Here is a 20,426-nt window from a genome sequence, read left to right as displayed (position 1 = left end):
AAGCAAAGTAGAGGGCAGAAACATTCACACGGTGTCCCATCACAGAGCATCGTCTGCAGGAACGAAAAAAAAAAAAAAACCCACAAACCGACCTGTTTCCATTTAGAGCTCTGCCATCATCGTCGCAGCCCCGGGAACACACATATAAGTGCGCACACATGCACGGTATATAGCAGAGATGTTCCCGGTGAGTGCGTTGAAAGCAGCAGTCTGCTGTTTCCCCCCAGGATGTTTACAGCCGGGATCACCAGGCGAGTCTGGATTTCTGGCAGCTTTACAGCAGGAGCAGGGAAACCCGGGCAGACCCACACACACACACACACACACACATAAAGAGCCAAAAGGGGCACCCAAAGAAAATACATCCTCCGGCCACTGAAGGATCTTATCGGTGTGTGTGTGAAACGTGTGCGTGTAAATACATGCATGTCATTGTCAGAATATATGAATATCACATGTGCTGGCAGCTTATAAAATCACAGTCATGTGGGTCTTTTTTTTTTTATGTACATTTTTGTTTTCTTTCAACCATTTTTTCTCCATTCACATCTCCATTCCTCCCTCCCTCTCCCAGCTCTGCTTTGGTGCTTTGGGAAGCTTTAAGCTACAGAGCAGCCTGATTCAAAGAATTGGCATGTCCTGTGGTAATATAGACCAGAAGGTTTCTAGGCACACACACACACACACACACACACACACACTTTTTACACATACACACATATGCACACTAACCAAAACATCCTGGCACCACTAGTTGGGTTGAAAGTTATTATTAGTGTCTGGGGGTGGTGTGGGCATGTGTGTTTCTGTGAGTGTGTGTGTGTGTGTGTGTTACCAGGCTGCGGCAAGGGTTTTCCCCATGACGAGAGGCAGTCAATAAAATGGTGCTGCGCTGTTTTGTGAGTTGGTGTGAAGGTACGTGTAAATGTGTCCGTATGTAAATGCAAAAACGGCACAAAAAGATGCACGGAAAACTGTTTTTTTTTCTGCACGGAGTGAAACTGTTTCCAACTTTTTTTTTTTCTTTTATCAACTTTGTGTATTTTGGCAGTAATCCATCCAGGTGCACATGTGAGTATAAGTCCTCATGAGTGAATGTGTGTGTGCTCGTGTGACTGGACTATGTAAAAATGTTAATCTTGGATGGAAAACAAAATGGAAAGTTTCTCTTTTCTCTTGTTTTCTTTCTTTGTTTTCTTTTTTTTTTGTAATAATTTGCAGTGCCCTTCAGCCTTCAGCTGAGCTTTAACACCAGCACCGTGTGTTGGTTTTGGGTCTCCCTGCACCCTCCATGCTCCATGCTCAAATAAATATACAGTACAAGAAGCGAGGGAAAGGCAGAGGGAGGGGACAGAGAGAAGGAGAGTGTGACAAGGAAAGATTGAGACAGAAAAAAGGAATGGAGAGACCGATGAGGGGAGGGGAGACCAGTTTCCCCTGGTTTCGGGATAAACCTTCGAGGATGTAGAAGGAAGCGATGGGAAATGAGGGGAGGAAAAATGTAGGAAGAGAGGGTATAAAAACAAAACTCCAGCCCTTTCTCTTCTTTCTCCTCCACCCTGTCTCCCCTCTCTGTGCCCCCACCCCCACCTTTCCTCCCCACTTTCTCTCCCTTCACATGGTCCTTGTTACCCCTGCTGCTAACCAGCTAACAGGAGACACTCCTGCCTCCTCCCCTACAATCCAGTCCCTCTCTTGCTCTGCGCCCCTTCTTTGAAATGAAGTACGTTTATTAGAAGCAGCTTGTGCGTGTGTGTGTGTGTGTGTGTGTGTGTGTGTGTGTGTGTGTGCGTGTGTGAAATTGGGAACAGGGCAGGGCAGGGGGCTCTGGTATGCACATGTGTGTGCCAGCTTCGGTGTCTGACATACTGGGGGGTCCTGACTCTTTGTAAAGAGCCTTCTCAGTTCTGCACACACACACACACACACACACACACATACATGCACTTGTGTCAGCGAACAGAGCTGCTGTGGCTACGGCCTGGAGACAGCGAGACTGTGGCTAGCTCCTAATAGTTCTGCAAAGCATCATGGGACACCGCTTTGACCAATCGGTCCAGTAACAAAGCATGCCGGGTCAAATCATCTCAGCGTGCCGAGGACCAGCAGTCATATTTGCCAGTGGGATGAGCTGGAACGAATTTTGGACCAGAAAGTGGAAAAGAAACTCGAGGATGAAAATCAGGGAGAAAAAAAAACACCCTGGTAGAGATAATTCTCCTGGTATTGTAATTTGTTCGAAAATATTAGATAAATGTTGTTGTTAGCTATTGAAAATTACAATTGCGTTGCATTAATAAAAAAAAACCTGAATCCACCAACTTGAATATCTCCCTAATCGTTCTTAGCTTAACACAGAAAAATACGTCATTGCACAACTATCATGAAATTGCAGAAAACAAATGTGCAGAGCCCCGATGGGTCAGGGTGGGAATTGCGTTTCGCAATATTTTCCGCTTTCTAATTATTTTTATCAAATTTTACACTTACACTGGTACACCTTGTTCACAAACTAACCTAAACCAAATCAAAAATATTTTTTTAAAATATTAAATATTCATGTAATAGAAGAGGAAATCACTACACTAAACACACACTACCCTAAATGATCAATTATCAATATTTCTATCAGCTTCATAAATTCTGGGTCAGTCAGCTCTGTCATGTCAAAATACTCAAAAGCAAAAAAAAAAAAATTATTATAAAAAAAATAATAAAATTTTGCCTTTTCAAGACAAATACTGTTGTTGCGTCAAGCATTCCCATCCTGCCACAAGCTAATTAGTGTGCTGTCAAATTATTTTAACAATCTTTCTACCCTGTTTTGTCCTTTAGACAACAAAGCCTGTTGTCAGTTTGACTGATGCACTGAGGATTTGACAGGCAGCTGTCAAATCTCTGGCTGATGATTCAAGCATGGAGCCTGTTGCTCTGAGCTCTAACGAGAATCTAATCAATCAAAAAGTCTTGACTGTGTATGAACAGCGTCTCACCTCGTCATCTTTGTACCACGACAGGGACTCGGCGGTGAGGACAAACCAGTACTCCTTGGCTCCTCCCTTCATGATGCCGATGTTATTGATGGTCAGCCAGCCCTTCCTGATCACCTGAGAGACAGACACACAGAAAAAAAGGAAAAGTGATGGTAAATAACATACAGCAGATAAAAAAAAATCATCCAAAATGAACACTACATTTGTCAGACTGTGTATGTGACACACATACAGTACGTACCTACACTAACATGTACGCAGCAGCACAGTAAAATGTAATTTCACTGCTTCTAGAGATCCACAAATAAGAGGAGGGTGACGCTCACCTACACGACTAAACACAGTCCTCACACTCTTTCTTTGTCTTTCTTAAGTCTCTTTCTTTTTTTCATTCTCTCCACAGAAATATACACACATACAGTACATGGTGTTATTTACCTTGAACCGATCGTTAACTCCTCTCTCCGGCTGAATGAGAATGTGGAGAGAATGTTACAAAGCTACGCCAACGCAGGGCAATTAGTAAAAGGCCAAATACACAAGGTTGGTCAAGTACCAGCACATTACAGCTGGCTGCTGGGACGGCAGCAAAGGGGACAGCAAGCAAGGGGTAGGGAGGGGAGGGCAAAGGGAAGTAAAGAGGTTACAACAAGAATGGCCCATGTCAAACCGTTTGGAGGCCATGCAGTGAAATGCAGACTAGATGTGCTTTTTGAGTAGAAGTGGTGGAGCGATCAAACTTCAGGGGGCCGAACTGATCAAAATCCAGCTTCTATCTTTGGTACACCTCTTACATACGTACATCACTCCCCCATAGTCCCGTAGTCTCGTGTAGCTTCTAAGTCGAACATTTGTTTTTGTATAACAATGTCACATGCATATTTTAAGTCTGATTTCATTTTACTGAGAAAAATCATTTAAAAAAAGATCTAGCTTTTATAAGGACGCATCATTATGATTCAATTTAAAAGTCAATTTTACTTCATGGCCAGAATCAAAATAATAAAAACAGTAATGGCTGCACACTGACTCCATACCTTGCATTTATTTGAACTTGTCAGGAACTATCAAAGATATAATATCAATATATTAAAATACATTTGGAGTATGCAACCCTCTCTATCCTGAGATCCTCAATTCAGATGGGAAAAAAACACAACAACAACTTCATATTAAACGATTAAATGGAAAAAAATATACATGTGCCTGCTTGCACGCTTATTCTCCTGTGCACCATCCCTCAGCAGTATTTTGTATCTTTAAAGATGTGGACTAATATTTAATATTCTGTTCAATGGGTTTTGATCCAGCAGCATTGGAAAGATTAAATAAGAAACATCTTTTCATCTGCACATTTGAGGAGAAGCTCATAAGTTTGTGTTTTAACGGTTCCTACATATTTCAGTTTGGAGGTCCTGAGAACAGAAGCTGTGGGGGCAACTACATCCATCTGTAAACAGGAAGTGAAGATCACCACTTTGTTTACAATGTGCCCCTAACCTTTGACCCTAACCTGGGTGGTTGTTATGACAACTGACAACTATGGAGGTGACATATGTCTGGCACTCTGCAGGACTTCAACCCCCCCTCCCTTCTGCTAATTTGGATGAACAGGGAATAAGAGAGGCAGACAGTCTGAAGACGGCTAGTGACGTTTAGATAAAAGTGTTTGTCTTTGAGAAAAGAGAATCTCTCTCTCCTCGCTCTCTCAGTGATGCATTTCAAGAACACATGAGTGACTTTCTCTTTATCTGGTTCAAACTACTGCTGCAGGGCATGTCTTCACTGCCAAAGCAAACTGGCCTCAGTGTTGGAGTCGCAAGCATCTCCAAACTGAGTCTTTCAACAAGACTGAAAGATGCCTGAGACAAGAAAATTACATAACAGGGATGCAAATCTCGATCGAGCTCTTTCATGATCTCTCTGTCTCTTCTTTCTATAAGTGTGTGCATGAGTTTAAGTGTGTGTGCGCCTGCAGGGAGGACACAGCTGAAAAAGAGAGGAAAGGGAAGCAGCCAAGCATTCCCCACGACAGCCACCTGCCCATCTGCTGGTAGTTAGTATAAAGCTCATATCACACACACACACACACACACACACACACACACACACACAATTATACACACACTCACGAATCCACTGTCAACCACATATAAAAGACATAAATGTTACAACATATATAGACGCATGTATCCCGACATATGCAGAGCGTAAAAACATGAGCACATACGCATGAAAGCCCACCAGCAGACATGCACGCACGCACACACACACACACACACACACACACACACACACACACACACACACACACACTACTCACCATGATCTCATCCTGAAGCAGAAAAGCCACAGAGAGGAGGACAACACAGCGAAAAAGAGAAACGAGACACAGCAGAGAGAGAAATCACTCAAGAGGAAACAAAAAAGAAAGACACCAAAAAGAGCTGAAGAAGATTCAAGAGTGAGAATAAAATGTGGGAAACACAGAAGAGGATCTAACATGCTTCCAGAGGGCAAAAGTTGGATATAAATCATGCAAAATCTGTGTATATTTTCACATTAAATATGTAGCCATTGATCAGATATCGTGACACATCTACAGTAGGCAGTTTACTGTTTGTTAGTCGATCTTTTTAGTGTGTTTGTCAGGCTTTTATTCAGCACAAACACTGAAGGAAGGCTCTGTGTTTAGTCCAGATCCACATTAAAGTGAACATCTTGGATTTCTTAACATTTCTGAAAACATCTTTGCTTTTTTCGACCACTACACTCGCTTAAATGACAATCACGTGTATTTTTACTGAGTGTATTTAGCAGTTCGAAATCCAGATGGAGATTCAAACCATCTTGTTATTATAATGCCAGATTTTAATGATCGTACAACCCCAACAGAGGTATGATGATCGGTGCTGTTAGAGCCGTGAACTGTGTTGGATTAAAAAACCGAGGTCTGATATTTTGCAACAGATCTTCAAATTGTGCTGACGTCACCGTGACTCTCACCAAAAGGACAAGTTGCTTCAAGATTCGACAACTGTTGTCCATTAGTGTGCAACTTGTACAAGAGCTGTACAGGGCTGCATTGTGTAGGATATGGACTGTTGCCCAGGGTAACAAGATACTGTATAGCTGTGCTACATTTAGCATGGGCAAAACAGAGAGCTGAGTGGTAACAGAATAAAGCCTCGGGGAGAGACTCGATGAAGTTCAGATGTCATGTTGCTGGCCAACAGATGAAACGCGCTGGATCAGTTCAGTGTGGAGTTATGTTCCTATAACTTAAAGGGAGATGACTGCACTATAACGTGATATGTGTGTAGAATAACCTGTCAAACAAAAGTGACGGTCTACACTGGACATTAGACAGTGTGTTTAGAGTGGTCAAAGTACCTGGTTGCCAGCTGCCTTCTTCTTGCTCATTTGGCTGATCCGCTGCTGAGCGCTGCAACAACAAAACACATCAGGAGAGACTGGATTTTGGCCGTGAACTGCACATGAACTTGAAGCACTAAACACCACAGTGACTGTAGATTTAAATACTCCATAAAAAACATAAACCCACTTAGCAAAACCGATGAAATCCTCGTGGTTGGTGTTCATGTAGGACAACTCGATTTCTATCAACAGCAAAACCTGAACAGAGAGAGAGAGATGTTAGGAGACATTCAAACCTACATATCATGCCAGCTTAATGCCACTACAATTCCTTTAATCTGAGAGATTTGTATATTTATCTTCCAAATTATTCTGGGTTAGGGTTACAAACACATTCACATTTACAGGAAATACAGCCACCAGTTTACCACACTGCATGCTCTAGGACTGTGGGAGGAAACTGAATCTACTGGCCAGCACTTATTAAACTGTATAAAGTATCATTTTGGACTGAAGTGAATGAGAATCCTCCACGTTCACTCCTACTGACAATTTTGAGAATAAAAGTGCCAAATGTGCACTACACTTTTACGTGTTGAATGCTACTGGAAACATACAAATCTTTCTTGTGTGTACACAGAAAAAGTAGTGTAAACAGTGCAGCATGGGTGTTGTGACTAGTGGCTTTAAAGGTTCAATGTGTAACTTTTAGGGTGATCTATTAGTAGAACTGGAACATAACATTCATAACTATGTTTTCAGTGATATAAAATGACCTTAAAAAATGAATGGTACATTTTTTTATTACTTTAGATTTAGCCTTTTATAACATATACATATGGAGCGGGTTATCTTACACAGAGAATTGAGCAATATCACCACTAGATGCCACTAAATCTTACACACTGTACCTTAACAGTGCTGCACTTAACAACCAAACCTGAGATCATTAATATAATGTTAATTAAAGCATTACGAATTACAGTATATGCCAGTATGTAAAAATAAATAAAACAATGTTAATATTCATCATTATTCTATACAAACCAGTATATATATATATATATATATATTTATTTTTTTTTACCTGTCCCTTAGTGCGGTTTTCTCTGTCCCTGATGTGCTGGGTGACGATCCTCTCCATCTCCTCCCTCAACAAGGGATACTGAGCCAGCTGTGAGCACAAAACACAGTAGGTAGGTAGCAAAAAAATAAAAAAAAAAAACATACATACATACCAAGGCATACACACACACACACAAACACACACACACACACACACACACACACACACACACAAATCTACATACAAGTAGTAAACCGCTACAGTACTCATCTCACTAAACCACAACACACGGTTCCACCAATACAACAAAATATGTAAGAAACATAATAACATGTTATGTCTTGAAGAGTTCATCCCAGACTCTGCTCTAGTCTCTGAATTTGAGTGGATTTTATGTGCGAAATGTCGATTTTTTATTTTTTTTTTGCTAATATGGAACAAACGCAGAAGAATAGTGCAAAGTCTGTGATATTACCACACAAACACAGAATAAACAATGTTCCTGGCAAAAAAGTTTCTTTTTCCCAGCACACTGTGGGTCTTTTTCCATGAGCTCATTGCAAACCCACGAACGCAGACATTGGTGGGCCTCCAATGTGACACAAACACATTTGGAGAAGTGTGAGGAAAGAAGAAAAATCTAAACCAAAATCGCAGCGCAAAGAAAGAAAAATACACGCCGTTTTCTTGCAAGTTACAATGCATCTTTCATGTCTGTCAGACGGTGCGGTTTCTTTCTGGTTCCAGAAGTTGATTGACTTCTTCCTGGATTTGGTCCAATTACAAGGAACATCCATGAAGAATAGATGCTTTATAATAATGGGACACACTGTTGAAATGAATGTCAGTCTAATTACCAGCTTTAAAACTAGGATTGTAAATGTTAAAGTGTTTCTTAAATTGTTAATTGGTGTCAGTCTTGCACATTGAAACACAGTCAAACTGCAATTATCCAAACATAGCTTAGCAACTGTAACTAGGCACAGCAGGTGCCTCATTTGAAATCTCATTTCCAAAAGGTAAAAAACAAGAGCAAAAGTGTGTTTGTCTGCTCTAACTTAAGCTGTAAATGTTAGCATGCCTGGATAGGTAGCTTAGTAATAACCTACCATTACTTCCAAAGTCTTTCATTGGCCAAGTACATTATTTTGTTGGATTACAGGTGGGAAAAATCCCAGTTTAAGACAGGCACATCAACTGCATGCTCATCCTGGATGCCACTATAGCACAGCGTATCAAAAAACTAAGTTAGAGTAGCGATAGCAGTTCTCTCCCTCTCTTTATTAGGTTTGTTTATTTATTATATATTTATAATACTGTACTGTAATAGTGGAGCTAACTGGATTTACAATGCAAGAACAAATTCATATTAAAAAAGATTTAAAATATTCATCTAACAAATCTTTCTTGTGTGGCACACACTTGTATCTGTTAGGAACAATTACATACAAGTATTCTGTACATGTTCTCATCTGTATCACATCAGAAAAGCACAAACACACTGTTACAAAACTAAATCTGTTTTGAAAGAGCATACATTTTCAGCATCTGGTTTGTATATCCGATTAACAGTTTTGAATTTTAGGAAATATGTAAAGTTTTCAACTTGTTAGGAGCAGAGATGGTACTATATATATTAACAATGCCAACAAATGTCCCATTATTAATACTGATTTGATGAGGAGCACTTTATGGTTTTCATATGTTGTGAATTTACTCAAATCCTAGAAATTTGTAAAAAACCAAAACAAATTGTGAATGTATTCAACGTCCAAGAAACTGAAAGCAACATAATAATTTGTACCACTGGAAAGGTGCATTGCAAATTGAAGACTGACTAATGCTGTCAAAACCTCATGAAGTGTTCAATGTCTTAAAAAGTGACACATAAACACAAAACTGACAGTGGAAAGTAATGTTTGAGAGGTTTTTTTTCTTCTACAAACAAGGCAACAGGCAAAGGCACTCAAATTGATTCAGACATGCAAAGCAAAGGAGCAGGGAGGGAGGGATGAGGAAGAGGGTGATGGAGGAAGACTTCAAACTGACCCCTTTGTGGATTTTCCCAAACACTGTATATTATAATACAGTATCTTTAAATACAGTATGTCTCTGAAAGTGAAATCAAGATAAAAGTGTGACAGAGAAGAGAAATCCAAAGGAGGTCACGCTCTCTTTTTTTTTTTTGGTCATTTTGCTTTGCAAGGAAGCAGCCGATTCAAAGGGTTAGAGGACGACAGGATGGAGAGGACGAAAGAGAAATAAAAAGATGCTTAAAGCACGTCACTTAGTCAGTGAGTGAAACTACACAATCAGTCACCATACTGACAAAGACAGAAAAAAAAACTCAAATCAAAGGATTTTTTAGACATCATGAGATCAAATATCAAATAAATTTATTTAACATGCAGGTTGAGAGGCAACAATTTGTTAAATTGTCAATATAAGGGCCAATAATGGACAGAAGACAAATGACAAAGAACTTTTTAATTAAAATGCATGTTATGTGGTTACACTAGTAAGCTCTGGAGTAAGGATAGACCGATATCTGCTGGCTGAAGCGACATACCTTTATCTGCAAACATTAAACCTGCTCTGAATATGCACGCAGCCTACAGTAGTTTCTAATCATGATATTTTGTTTGCATATGTTTAGGGTGGGTGTTTATTTTGAGTCATTTTATATGAGTTAATTAATACATCAAACAATTGCAGCGTGATGCTTTCTAACCACACTTGTGGCTAGTGGCTCTCGGGATTGTGCCCACCACTTTAGTACAAATGAAGTTCATCCTTTAACCTCACCATTAGGTTAACATTAGCTTAAGTTTGTGGTTTTGAGTTAAAAGTCTCAACAGACATCCATATGCTTTAGACACCCATGTCTGATAACTTTAATGGCCCCTGAACTTTTCATCCGGCGGCATCAAAAAGTCAAAATTTAATTAATTCAAGTCAGCATTTAAGGTTTATATTTTTTAGGTGCAGTCCTTAAAATGTAACGTTTAATGCTCTAGTTTTAAAAATGTTGCTGATCATAAAGAATAAACCGCAGCTATAATTTGATTTGGCGCTTTATGGAAACAAATAGTTTTTTCTGGCTTAGGATGCATACTGAAGCTGAAACTGAAAGTTTACATTTAAATATTAAACATAGCACCTAAACCTAAACAGACTTAATCTAAATCTTGAGTCACTGTTGAGTATATAAAGGACACAAATAGAAGAATAGAATAAGGAGCAGGCCTGTTTTTCTGTCTATCTCCTGATATCAGTGCTTAAAGAAAATAAATGCCCAGCCATCGGTCTACCCGTACCTGTGTGATAAACAGAGATAGTGAAAGTGGCTTGGTTCTCTTTGGCATTTTTACCTTGTGACTACACTTTTGTATGGTGAAGGTGAGTTCGCTCACTACCATATCTATACACTTCAGTGTGGGCTCCTTCAGCTTTTGGATCTGCTTTTTCACTATGGCCTCAAAGGCTAGGTCAGGGGTGAACAGCCCCGTCCTGTAGGGATAGGCAGGCAGCACGGGAGACAGGGGAACAAAAAAAAAAAAAAAAAGAGAAACAAAAAAAAAAAAGTGGAGAACGAGGAGAAGTGAAAGCACCAAATGAAGAGTTGTAAGAAGACATAAAGGAACAAACAGACAGAGAAAAGTGAGAAAGCGAAGGAGTGTATATGAAAGTAAAAGAAGTGAAAACAGATGGTGAGGGAAAAGGACAATACACAGATGAGGAAGGTAAAGAATTTGAGATGGAACAGAAGAAATAACAGATTGAAGATTAAAAAAAAAAAAGACAAAGAGAAGTGTGGAGGTTGGGGTGAGGATCGGGGGTGGAGGGATAAACAGCACAGAAGGAAGAAAATGCAAGTGAGACATTTGGTTTCCCCTGAAGCCATTCTAAAACAGGACAGTGCTGGAGTCTCTCTCTATAAATAAAGAGCAAACTGTGAAAAAAAACAAAAGAGAAAGATGGAAGAAATAGAGAGAGATCCCAGCCTGCACAACTCCACCAGCCAAAAACTCCAAGCAACGCACCATGAGACCGCAGCTGTGCACCCCAACATTTCAGCCAACGTGCCCTGATCCCTCCAGGTGTTGACCCTTTCTCCACCCATCCCTCCTTCTCCTCTGACTTCCAGCAGGAGTATAACCATAACATTTATTTTCCCAAGGCCTCCAGGTTGTTGCAGTCCAACTGCTGTTCAAATTGTTTGGTCACAGTGGATCAATTTGGATACAGACTACTGCTCTTTCTTTTGACTACACTCGCAAACCTCTTTAGGTGAGTATGTGGCCCCTGAGGCCCGTTGAAGAGCACTTAAAACCTAATCGGCATGGCTCCTGTCTGTTGCAGGTGCACGGCTTTAGTCTCACACACAAGGAAGTCTGGACGCTGAGGTCATCCAATATGGCTGCCAGGTATTTTAAAATGACTGACAAATGATCCCCTAAACATGTGTATGCCTCCGTATGCAAACAAATGTGTGTAACTTGTGCAAATAGGATAATATCTTGTGCAAATATGATGATAATTTGTGCACACAAGATCAGATTCCAAAGGAAAAACGTTTGGCTTAAGCAGTAACATTCAAAAGTATCAGGGTTAGGTTATATCAGCTTGATATATGTCAGCACACTTATTGCATGATTTGCTTATAGTACAAATCAGTAAAACAAACTGACATAGTGTGCAACTGGCGAAAGATTATCCTCCTTAGTGTGCCAAAACGGCCTATTGTATTCCGACTTTAAAATGTATTGAAAAGGGAACAAAGGCATGAAAAGATATTTCATTCAAGAAAAATAACGCTGGTAGCTACTTTCCATCTCGACATATTGCCAGAAGGCCCTTTACTCAAAGTCATAAACTCAAGGTCTGAGATGAGACTGCTCCGACATTTTATCTTTAACAGGCAACCATATTTTGATGACTGTTCAGCCTCCACACTGGTTTTCTTCAGCACAGCTTTGTACCACGGCCAGCCTGTCCAGCCAAACCTGTCCGAAGCGGTACAGTAGGCAGGCAGGCAGGTAAACCGCAGCCCGCCCTGCTACTCCAGGTGTCCCCCTCGCTGTCCAGAAAACAACGAGGGCTGGAGAGAGCCAAGCGGTTACAGTAAAGGGGAGTGAACAGCAGAGGGACTTTGCAGATGAGGGTTGAAAATAATAATAATATATAAAAAAAAGCCACTAGCCACCGTTTACTTTTGTTTTTTTTACCTTCTTGGTACACTGCCTAACCGTATTGACTAGCTCAGAAATGACCATGTCCACACATTTGGTGCAAGGCTCTTTAATCTTCCCAATCTGCCTTTTCACAATGGTCTCAAAGGCCATGTCCGGGGTGAAGAGGCCAGTTCTGCCCGACAGAGAGAGAACCAGCCACAGGGCCAAAAAAAGAGAAGGATGGAGGAGAGAAAGACAGAAGGAGGGAGGAAGGGTTGGGTAAAGAAAAGAGTGTTAATTGTGAAGAATTAACCTCCATTTCTGAGCTTTTTCCCCCAGACATAAACAAACACAAATTAGACAAAGAGAGGGAAAGAGAATGGAGCTATAAAACAGCGATAAAGCAGCATGGTCTAGGACATATTAAGTATGTAATTTAAAGTAATCTGTAGCAGTACATATCCAGTCATTTTGCCTCAACCACCAAATTAAAGTGGAAACTCTGGATATGACCTACCACTGGCAACAACCCATAAAACATTACTATTTATCTCGATACTACCTCCAACGTCCTGCCCAGCTGGTATTTTAACAACCTTCCACTGAAATAAGCCATATTAAGTATAAAACAGTAGTAACAGAAACTGCTGTAATACTCTGCTCATGATGGAAATACATTAAATTAACTTTGTACTTCTCACAAGCAGCCCAGAAATCCTGTATCTCTATCTTCTCACTGCATCCCGTTATTAACTGATTTAGACAAACCAAACACTATTTTCTAATGACATTTTGGTACCAAATATAAATTTAGATATCTCTTCTGGTGTTTTTGGCCTTATTAGATGATGACAGTAAATATTCACACGTCATCCACGAGAGAGAGAGAGAGAATAAGGACACAGTGAGCGAAAACATACCACAGATAAAAGGTGTAGGATTTCAATAACCAGACAAGACCAGACCAGACCAGACTGTATGAATGAATATATGTATGGACGAACAAATAAAAACCATATGGAAAGGCCGCAAAAACACGTATCATTCGAAAACAGCAGACACCTATCTGATACCAAACCTTCAACAGAGCCCTCGGTCTAAGTATAGAGAGGTCTTAGTGATTAGATAAGCAAAGGCAGTTAGACGCAGTCTGGTGAGCAGAGGTGACTGAGATGGTGAGAAGGGAGGGAGGAGGGAAGCGGGGATGGAGGGGTGAGTTAGAGGGCGGACGTGCCTGATGCCATGGATGTTCTTGATGGCGTAGCTGATCTCTTTGCGGAGCTCTTTCTCGTCAAACTCCATCTGCAAAAAGAAACAGACACAACAGGGAGGATTAAGCGCGCACGCCATCACAGATTCATAGCAGAAGCATTTATCCAAACTTTTCTTTATTTTCTCTAGAGATTTCCAAACACCATGGCAGATAATAATCTTGATTGAGGTGTCAGTAAATAGACAATCAACAATCAACAGAAATAAAAAATCTGGACTACATTATAATTTGCCTGATCTCTTGGCAGTACAGGCATGGCAGAAGGTACATAAACATAAAAAGTCCATGTTGGCTTAGAAGATAACTGTCTCCTTGATCCAGCTTCATGTTAAGCAGATACATTTGAGGTTGGCATCAACCTTTTCATCTAACTTTCATCAAGACAGCATAAGCACGTTTCCCTATAATGTTAAAATGAAAATATGTATGCTCCATAAAACTCCATTTACATTACACACACTTTATTTTAAGGGGTCACACATTAAAAATGTTGGGAGTTGGAAAACATATGTACTTTGATTTTGCAAACCCTAATCACACTTTTCCCCCGTCGGATTTTGACTTTCTGCCTAACATACTCGAACACTGGATGTGGGTTATATAAACTGATCTACTATATTCCCGAACAATCTGTTTTCATTTAAAGTACCTCGCTTTTATTTACTGCAGTGCTTCATTCTTTCCCACTTTCCTCAACAGAGTTTCATATTTCATTCTCAGCATGTATTATAAACGTATAAAACCTTTTTTGTGTTATCAGTCAAGCTTCTGGTTAGGAAGAAACCTGCTCTGTCCTCTCAGTGGGAAACATTTTTCTGAGGGCCTCAGTCACAGACGGTAAGTTTTATATCCGCAGAGGGAGGGAAAGAGAGGACAGAGGAGATCGATGGATGAAAGGGGGGAGATGAAGGAAGGGAAGGGTAAGAGCTAACTGAGAGAGAAAGTGAAGAAAAAAAATCTGTAAAAGTGGGGGTGAGGTAAAAGGCTTAGGGGGAGGACGTGCTTGCGGTGAAGATGATGTGAAAGGTGAACAGAGAGGATGTGAGGGATAAAATGTGGATGGATATGATGACAGAGTGAGAGAAATAGAAGAGAGAAGGCGAGGTGGGGGAAGTGAGAGTGAAGAGGCAAGAATGGGAGAGGATGTTAAAGAAAACGAGGAATGTTTGGGTCAGAAAGCCCAGACTCAGAGTCCTGAGGGAGACCCTCTCTCCTCCTGAGGCTGGGAAACGATACCCAGAAGGGAGACGTGAAATGATAAAGAGACACGGAGAAATGTTTCCTATGAAGCAATATGCTTTCATTATTTTTTTACACTCCAACATAGAGAACTTTCCTTATTTGTTTTTCTTATTTTGAATATTTTCCACTTTATTTATCCCTCCATCCCATTTTCAGTCACTGTGGATCAGTTTTGACTGTAATATGCTTCAAGTCAAATAAACATTTAAAAAAAATCTCTTTTCTGCAGAGTCAAACAGCTATAAAGGCACAAATGAATGGAAAATAAAAAACATAATGAGAATTCCCACAAGTCTGATAAATGTTCCAAACAATTTGGCGTCTTCAGAACCTCTGGTGCATAAATATTTACAGCCGTTAAACAGAAGTGTTTAGAGTTTGGTGGTTGTACCAAAGTCTGCAAAATGAAATGTTTTTTATTGTAAATAGCTGCGACAATCTGGTATGGTTTGGGTAAAGAATCATGAACAATCCCACACATTACCTTGTGGAGTTTTACAGGTTAGGTGTTACTAGTTACAAAGTGTTTCACTCAATGTATTAATCGTAAACTTTTCCCTCTATTTATTGCGTTGTTATATAGCAGATGAAACTAAACCAATCATTTTTCTGCAGCCCACGTTGTTAAGCAATTAACTTCTCCACCAACAGTTATTTCCTCCTTCACTTTAGTTTTTAATAAAACAAAGTTATAAAAAAAAGTTAAATATGACATATAACGTTGAGCTTTTAATGTGTGCAGTAGTATCTATATAAAAACATATTTATCCATTAATATATTTAGGTTTAAATTAGATTACACTATCTTAAATTCTTTATGTTCAGTACTATATTTTGAGAAATTAGGGGGGAGGACATCAGTAAAGAGGATGGTCCAAATAAAATATAATAAAATATTGATAAAGCTGGGGTCAAATGATACCAAACACACAAACACACACAACATTTAACAAACACACACCTTGACCAGTTCAAAGGGGAAGCGTTCGTGGAAGATGCGATTGATCCTGGCACCACCTGACAGCTCAGCTGTGTCGATCTGGTCCCCAGAGCCCTCTATACACTTCTCAAAGTCCACAGAGAACTGCTGCACCATCCTGCAGGGAGGAAGAGACACAAACATCAACAAATCTATTCACCTGTATCTATCAAATCCGTCTATTGTATGTACTCACTGGAGCAGAGCCTTGGTCTTGCGAGATGGATCGTCAGGTCTGAAGTTCTTGTACTCCTCCACCTCCTTCTCTATGGAGAGAAGCTGACTCTGCAGCTTGGCCCGCAGACCCGGCAGGGTGTCCCGGATGTGGTTGGTCAGTTGCTGTGTAGGTCAGAGGTTAGAGTTAGATCACTGGTAAATACAGGATCCATAAGTGGATGTGTTACAGACGCACCTGATTGAGGACTTTCTGGAGGTAGGGAGTGCCCATACGGTCAGCCAGGTGTCTGTATGCAGGGTGAGAGAGAAAGAACTTCCTCTCAGCAGCCATGGCAGCATTGATGTCCTTCTTGCCATCTATGTCTTTCTGGCTCCTGTTCACCACGCCGATGTAACCTGAACACAACAGTCAAGAGCCCCGCTGACATTTACGATGCTGTCTAAAAAGCTGTGAGATATGCAGAAAACCAGATCCAACTCTTTTTTTATCACTTCCTGGAATTTTTGAGAGCAGACTGGAACAGATTTGATACTTGTGGTCTGACTAATAATTTGACTGGAAGATACTATAGTCTTGAAGTGGAGCAATCTGGCATTATGCTGGGCTCTTGTTTTCTACATATGAACTGCGTTTGAAGAGCCAAAACTGAAAACGAACAGCCCCTCCAGGCCCAAACCACTTAAAACTGTGTTTAATAATGTTTAGCTGAAACCACATTTCAGGAGACACTGGGGTTGAAGAAAAGAATATAGTTGAAGGACAAACATGAGAGAAAGGACGTAAGGAGGAATTACACGAATAAATGTCTGTATGTGTGTGTCCAAGTTTTTAAGACAGAAAGAGAAAAAGAAAAAAGAACAAGGAGAGTTCAGGTCACGCGGATCCCATTTCACTTCCAGTTAAGTTTTCTCATGCATCACCCGGTTAAAGACTGTTTCATGCTCTATAACTAATGCAACTGTGAGCCAGCAGCCTTGTAAATGTGAGCATCTACAGTATTAGACAGAGAGAGGGAGAGAGACGGGGAGAAAAAGACAGGGAGGGAAAAACATAGAAAAAACAAAGGACATGGAAAATATTCAAAAGCACATGCCTGGGTTCTAACCAAGTGCAAATGGAAAAGAAAATCACCACATCAGCACATTGCAATAAAGGGCAGCTCACAAGATACTTGCAAGCTCTTTTCCAAGACAGTGTGTTTTTTTTTTTCTGTTTGCCCCCTTCACTGCTTCTCCTTTCCAACTCTGTTTTATTACACCCCTCTCCATCCATTCGTCCCTTTTCTGTTTTTTTTCTCTCTCTCTCTCTCTCTCTCCACAGCGGTTGGGGCAATGAACTGCTTTGAGTGCGACTGCCTTTTTACCACAAGAGGGAAACAGTGTGTCATTGTGAGGGGTGCTCAAGCAGAGCGAGCCAGTATTGTTTAAGTGAGTGTTTAAGTGTGTGTGTGTGTGCGCTCACCTCTCCTGAGTGGAAGCAGCTTATTCTCCAGGATGTCCTTAGCATCTGTCCCCTCGTCCATCAGGTCCAGTTTGGTGATCACACCGATGGTCCTCATACCTACACACACATATGCACAAACACCACAATGATTAAAACAGAAAATTAAACTGAAAATCATTTCTGATGCTGTAAATACATGATGTGCACAAACTTTTGTTTGTTTCTGTCACTAATGGGTGAGTGCCTTTGTATACTGGTATTGGCAATCACATTAATATCATGTAACTAATCCAGCGTGTCTCAAATTATTTCCATTTCTTTCAGTGTAATTGTTCTTTTTTTTTCAAAAGCTTTCATACAGTTATATTGACACACACTCTCTCTCTGCCTCCCTATGGATATAGTGGAAATAATTAGGACAAAAAATTAGTTGCGGAAGGAAACAGAGAATCATTTGGCCCAGCACATGGTTTCATACCCAGCTATCACGCATCTACATCCATCTGGTATTATTTGTCATTCATGTGTAATTCATTTGCAAAAAGAGAAAAAACAAACAAAAAAAAACAAAACAATAAAAAGTTCAAGATTCATTTGAGTTGGAGTGATTTTTTGGGCATTTCAATCATGAGCCCTACTTCAGATGTTATCTATGTAAAACTACAGTTTTATTACTAAAATATACACAAGTACTAAAACTATAATAATAGTACTTATTATGCAGAATGCCCCTTTCAAAATGTTATATATATATATATACACACATAAATAACTTTACATGGCAGGATTATTGTTGTTGCATAACAATTTTCAAAACAAAGTTATGAAATACATCACAGTAAGAGGAGCAAAAATAGTGGAAATGCTTAAGACAATACACAGAAAGAATTAAAAGTGACATGGCACAGAAAGACCAATTAATGCAGAAACGATCATTTCTTATTAGAGATCATCATAAATGTAAGCTAGAGCCACCAGACCACAGAGTGCTTTAAGAGCAATGGGAATCTGTAATCTGATACAGGGCATCATATTTAATATATTTTGAGTGAAAATCTAAAGTCCAATATTTCTCACTATCTGTGTGTGTGCATGCATACACTCACCCTGAGGGTCGACCTCTTTGGCAATCTTTAAAGCGTCAGAGTTGGCCAGATCAGAGTTGGCTGGGGAGACGGCCAGCATCAGGCAGTTCTCTTTGGTGACAAACTGCATCAACATCTCTCTAATCTGGGACTCAATGTCTGCAGGTTGGTCGCCCACCGGCACCTTGGTCATCCCCGGCAGATCCACCAGGGTCAGGTTCAGCACTGTGAGAAGAAAAGGCAAGTTTCTTCAGATACATTGTTGCCAAATAAAAATTGTGGTACATCATTTATTGATGTCAGACATGTATAAATTTAACCTCATATTGTTCAGTCAGATAACTATAAAACAACATGTAAGTCACCCCAAACTAGTATCTGTGTTGAAACAGAGTTTTCTCACCATGAGGGGAGTAGACACGCAGGTTGATGGGCACAGGGGAGATGCCCTTGTTGGCTGCAATGCGATCAGTCTCTGCCTCAATCTCCTGCCTGACCTCATCAAAATCTGTGAACTTTTTGCCCTTACAGTGAAGGAATTCAGCATATTCTGAAAGAGACAATAAAAAACAGACAGATTAATGAAAGTGAAATTGTAGAAGAAAGGATACAGAACAAAAGGAGCAGAAAACAGGAAAAGAAGACAGGAGAGAAGAGACGAACACCTTTAACCTTGAAAATAATTGAATTTTTCTCACTTGAATACAAAATACACACTAGGACTGTGTTGTAGAAAACCAATAGATTACATGTTAATGTTCAAAGCCAATGAAATATTCAATAGAAAAGCTAATATAGCCATATATGTCATCAAAAGATTGAATAAATATATATATATATATTTTTTTTAGAAAAAGGTTTGCAAAATAGTTACAACGGACAAGAAAATAACTTTTCCATTTTTGTCTGTGAAGTCTTAAAAAAGAACCACATTGATGGCACATTGTGAACATTTGAAAATTATGAAGAAAAGTTCATATTAATTGATTTTGTACCTTCTGTTATTATTCTTTGTCTTTCCTTTGGTTTAGGGGCTTATCAGCTCTAAGCTTTTGAACTGCAATTCCCATAAAGTGGGGGCTTTTGTGGATGTAAACAGGAAGCATAATGTAACCATGGAGTCAGTTAGTTTGCGGTCAGCAGCAGTTTATTTAGTCAATGCCATATATTTTGGCAAACTGGCACCAAAGGTATGCTGAATGACAGTAGCAATTCACAGATCCTGTTTGCAATGCACCCACAGACCTACAGACAACTATCTTTAACTTACTTTGATACTAAAGAAATCTTAAAAACATGATGATTCTCAGGCCAGTCTTTTCTCCAGGATATCTACTCATTGAAGATAATACTCGGGAACGCAAATTGCCGCATTTGTTGCACACCCTACAGCAAACTAATGAAGTGTAACTATGGTAACATAAGGATGTTGTCATCATCTCAAAGTGTGTGTGAAAGATGAATGGAGAAGAAGATGATGAAAAAAGGTTTTCCCTCGAAGAGTGTGGAGGAGGAAGCTTTAGACTCCAGAGGGAGAGATAAAAGCTGTGCCAGTGTCTGCGCTGTATTCTTCTAGGAAGAATAAAAAGAAACTATTTAAAGGAATGGGCTGTCA

General features: G+C 39.9%; 1 protein-coding gene across 13 annotated transcripts in view; it reads right to left on the bottom strand.

Moving 5' to 3' along the window:
- dnm1a (dynamin 1a) overlaps window positions 1-20,426 on the bottom strand; it is a 55,051-nt gene that overhangs the window by 23,567 nt on the left and 11,058 nt on the right. For 4 of the 13 annotated variants that reach the window (XM_027282295.1, XM_027282292.1, XM_027282294.1 and 1 more), the window contains exons 3-16: window positions 19,215-19,361; window positions 18,833-19,036; window positions 17,745-17,843; window positions 16,518-16,678; window positions 16,302-16,444; window positions 16,088-16,223; window positions 13,846-13,913; window positions 12,666-12,804; window positions 7,459-7,545; window positions 6,559-6,629; window positions 6,387-6,438; window positions 5,317-5,328; window positions 3,432-3,461; window positions 2,994-3,107 (exon numbers count right to left, since the gene is read on the bottom strand). In XM_027282295.1, the coding sequence (XP_027138096.1) occupies window positions 2,994-3,107; window positions 3,432-3,461; window positions 5,317-5,328; window positions 6,387-6,438; window positions 6,559-6,629; window positions 7,459-7,545; window positions 12,666-12,804; window positions 13,846-13,913; window positions 16,088-16,223; window positions 16,302-16,444; window positions 16,518-16,678; window positions 17,745-17,843; window positions 18,833-19,036; window positions 19,215-19,361 (1,463 nt within the window). Of the gene's footprint in view, window positions 1-2,993; window positions 3,108-3,431; window positions 3,462-5,316; window positions 5,329-6,386; window positions 6,439-6,558; window positions 6,630-7,458; window positions 7,546-10,808; window positions 10,948-12,665; window positions 12,805-13,845; window positions 13,914-16,087; window positions 16,224-16,301; window positions 16,445-16,517; window positions 16,679-17,744; window positions 17,844-18,832; window positions 19,037-19,214; window positions 19,362-20,426 lie in introns of all 13 variants that reach the window. The other 9 variants (XM_027282300.1, XM_027282298.1, XM_027282299.1 and 6 more) reach the window with 5 other exon arrangements.

Source organism: Larimichthys crocea, chromosome IX (genome assembly GCF_000972845.2).
Source record: "Larimichthys crocea isolate SSNF chromosome IX, L_crocea_2.0, whole genome shotgun sequence".
Lineage (NCBI taxonomy): Eukaryota > Metazoa > Chordata > Actinopteri > Sciaenidae > Larimichthys > Larimichthys crocea.
The sequence above is the reverse complement of the archived record's forward strand: the minus strand, read 5'-3'. Positions and strand labels throughout refer to the sequence as shown.